The sequence below is a fragment of the Procambarus clarkii genome, chromosome 40 (assembly GCF_040958095.1).
Source record: "Procambarus clarkii isolate CNS0578487 chromosome 40, FALCON_Pclarkii_2.0, whole genome shotgun sequence".
NCBI lineage: Eukaryota > Metazoa > Arthropoda > Malacostraca > Decapoda > Cambaridae > Procambarus > Procambarus clarkii.
The window spans coordinates 20,631,775-20,634,759 of record NC_091189.1 but is presented as its reverse complement, the minus strand read 5'-3'; the positions used below and the strand labels follow the sequence as shown (position 1 = coordinate 20,634,759).

Here is a 2,985-nt window from a genome sequence, read left to right as displayed (position 1 = left end):
TGCTGAAGAGAATGAGGATAAGATTCTTGACTATGTGAGTTAAATGTTTACAGTTGTTACGTGATAACACCAGATAATATTGTGGAACAGAAGAGTTCCATTTCTGCCCCCCCCCCCCCCACCCTCCCATCCATCTTGAATGGATGGTGGCAGCACCTTCTACCTCCCCTGGAAACACAAACCGAAACTGTCTCTATTTTCCGCTTGTTACAACTTGTAATAAAGTTGTTACATCTTGGCTTAACGTGTTTATGACGTATTAGAACGTTGTTACAACTTGCTATATTGGTTGTTATAACTGGTTAGGAGGTGTTAAAACTTGTTCGAACGTTGTACTAACGTCGTAGTTTCGGTGTGTGTTTGTCGGGTCTTTCCTTCCCTCCCCTCCCATTTTCTCTCATTCTAAACTTTCCCTTTCTCTTGACCACTATTCCTCACCCCTCCCTTCTACCTCTCTACCTTCTTCACTCCATGAGTTTTCTCTCCTTCTTTTTTCAATTTCCGATACGTTACAATGGTGGTGTTACAGCCCTTCCAACACTGCCCCCTCCAAACCTGGCCCTTCCAACACTGCCCCCTCCGAACCTGGCCCTTCCAACACTGCCCCCTCCGAACCTGGCCCTTCCAACACTGCCCCCTCCGAACCTGGCCCTTCCAACACTGCCCCCTCCGAACCTGGCCCTTCCAACACTGCCCCCTCCGAACCTGGCCCTTCCAACACTGCCCCCTCCAAACCTGGCCCTTCCAACACTGCCCCCTCCACCACTGGCATGATCACACCTGAAAATCACACATAACAGCAAAATATCTTCCTATAATCACATAAAGACACTATCTATAATCCCGTTAAAAGAACTGTAACCTCTGTAATCAACCATATCTCCCCAGTACTCACTACAGCAGGATTACAGATCACTGGTGACAGGTGTGCTTTACATACCTGCGGAAAGAAAATGTTTTCAAAATTAAAGTAATTTCTTTGATATTTTTTTTTTTAGCAAAAAATGGGACATTGGAAAAATGAATATTGTAAAAAAAAAAAAAGGAAATTTTCAAACAGGACATTTGCAACATAAAAGTATGTACTCGTATATCGGAATAAAATTATATATTGCAATAATTCTATATATATTACATTGCAAGAATTCCACTTACAATTAAATATTCATGTACTGATTATTATTTTATATATATTATATATATAATATATATAATTTGTATTTATGCTGTCTGAAATATCCGAATCTAGTCTACACATTGAGCAAAGCCCCGTCGACACCCACAGAGCCCCGTCGACCCCCACAGAGCCCCGTCGACACCCACAGAGCACCGTCGACACCTACAGGGCCCCGTCGACACCCACAGGGCCCCGTCGACAGCCACAGAGCACCGTCGACACCTACAGGGCCCCGACGACACCCACAGAGCCCCGTCGACAACCACAGAGCCCCGTCGACAACCACAGAGCCCCGTCGACACCCACAGAGCCCCGTCGACACCCACAGAGCCCCGTCGACACCCACAGAGCCCCGTCGACACCCACAGGGCCCCGTCGACACCCACAGGGCCCCGTCGACAACCACAGGGCCCCGTCGACACCCACAGAGCACCGTCGACACCCACAGAGCCCCGTCGACACCCACAGAGCACCGTCGACACCTACAGGGCCCCGACGACACCCACAGGGCCCCGTCGACACCCAAGAGTTCTCCCTGAAGAACCCATTTTCTATGTCAACAACGGGGAAACTCACAAAGGACATAACCCATCATAAACAAATTCAAACTTGTCACCTAAACGTCAAAGTACATATAACGACTATAGTGAAATGTACAAAATATGTAATGTTGCAACGGAAAAGTACTTTTGTTACTATTTGAAAAGGCGATATAAGCAAAAAAAGCCTAGCTTTTCTCTAAGGAGAATTTCTAATTACTAAGATTTCTGTCCTATTTAAACCAGACAGTTCGGCTCCATTTTCTAAAGACATTTCTAACCTATTTTTTCCCCAGTAAAGTCCCATTTACCCAGGCAGTTCTGCCCTATTTTGGGGAAAACCTCGTGTTAGACGTCGGACTTATTTCCCAAGTCTGACGTTATGACTAATTGTATTATTTATATAAATAGTATATATACAATTATTTATCATAAATTAATCAAATTTAAATTTAAAATTAATAATTTTAAATTATAATATATAATTTAAAACCATTTTAATTGAAATTATATTTATAATTAAATTTATTAAATTAATAATTATACAATTATAATTTTTCAGTTTATTAAAACTTATTCAAATTTACACAATTTAATACAGTTATATAAAACTCGTCTGATAATAACAATTATAGTTTTAAAATTAAATATCAATTTGAATTAAAATAACTCTTATACCAATAATATAATTAATAATATAACTAATAATTATATATTAATATAATATATAAATGTAATTATTAAATTAAAATGAAGACAGCAATGGGAGAAGAAATGTTTTCCTCTCCACTGTAAACAGGTGCGAATGAGAACCCTAAAGAGTAGGAGAGGAAAAGGTTGAGAACGAAGAGTGAGAAACATTTGAACCCCTCTGTCTGTCTGTCTGTCTGTCTGTCTGTGTCTGTCTGTCTGTCTGTCTGTCTGTCTGTCTGTCTGTCTGTCTGTCTGTCTGTCTCCCCTTCAATCATGGGGAACTCCACTCCATAATGACGGAAAAAAGGGTGTGAGTGGGGGCGGGGGGGGGGGGGGGGAAGGGGAGAATAGGAACCCACACATTAGCAGCAACGCTTCTTCAATCTCTTCAGTATCGACAAAAAAAAGTAGGTAGGCACGCATGCACGCGCACGCAAGTACGCAAAGTACACACGCACACAAGGGACCTAAGTTATGAAGAAAGACTAAGGGAACTGGCCCACGCTACACTGGAGGAAGAAAAGGATTTGGGCAGACATGTCAACAACGTACAAGATACTGACAGAGTTTGATAAA

General features: G+C 42.0%; 1 protein-coding gene across 1 annotated transcript in view; it reads left to right on the top strand.

Annotated features, from left to right (window-relative positions):
• Positions 1-1,774, top strand: part of LOC123753361 (swi5-dependent recombination DNA repair protein 1 homolog) — a 2,073-nt gene extending 299 nt beyond the window's left edge. Inside the window, exons 2-3 of the mRNA XM_045735357.2 lie at positions 1-34; positions 1,286-1,774. The exon at positions 1-34 is cut by the window's left edge and continues 46 nt beyond it. Coding sequence (XP_045591313.2) covers positions 1-34; positions 1,286-1,774 — 523 coding nt within the window. The remainder of the gene's footprint in view (positions 35-1,285) is intronic.
• Positions 1,775-2,985: the final 1,211 nt, after the last annotated feature.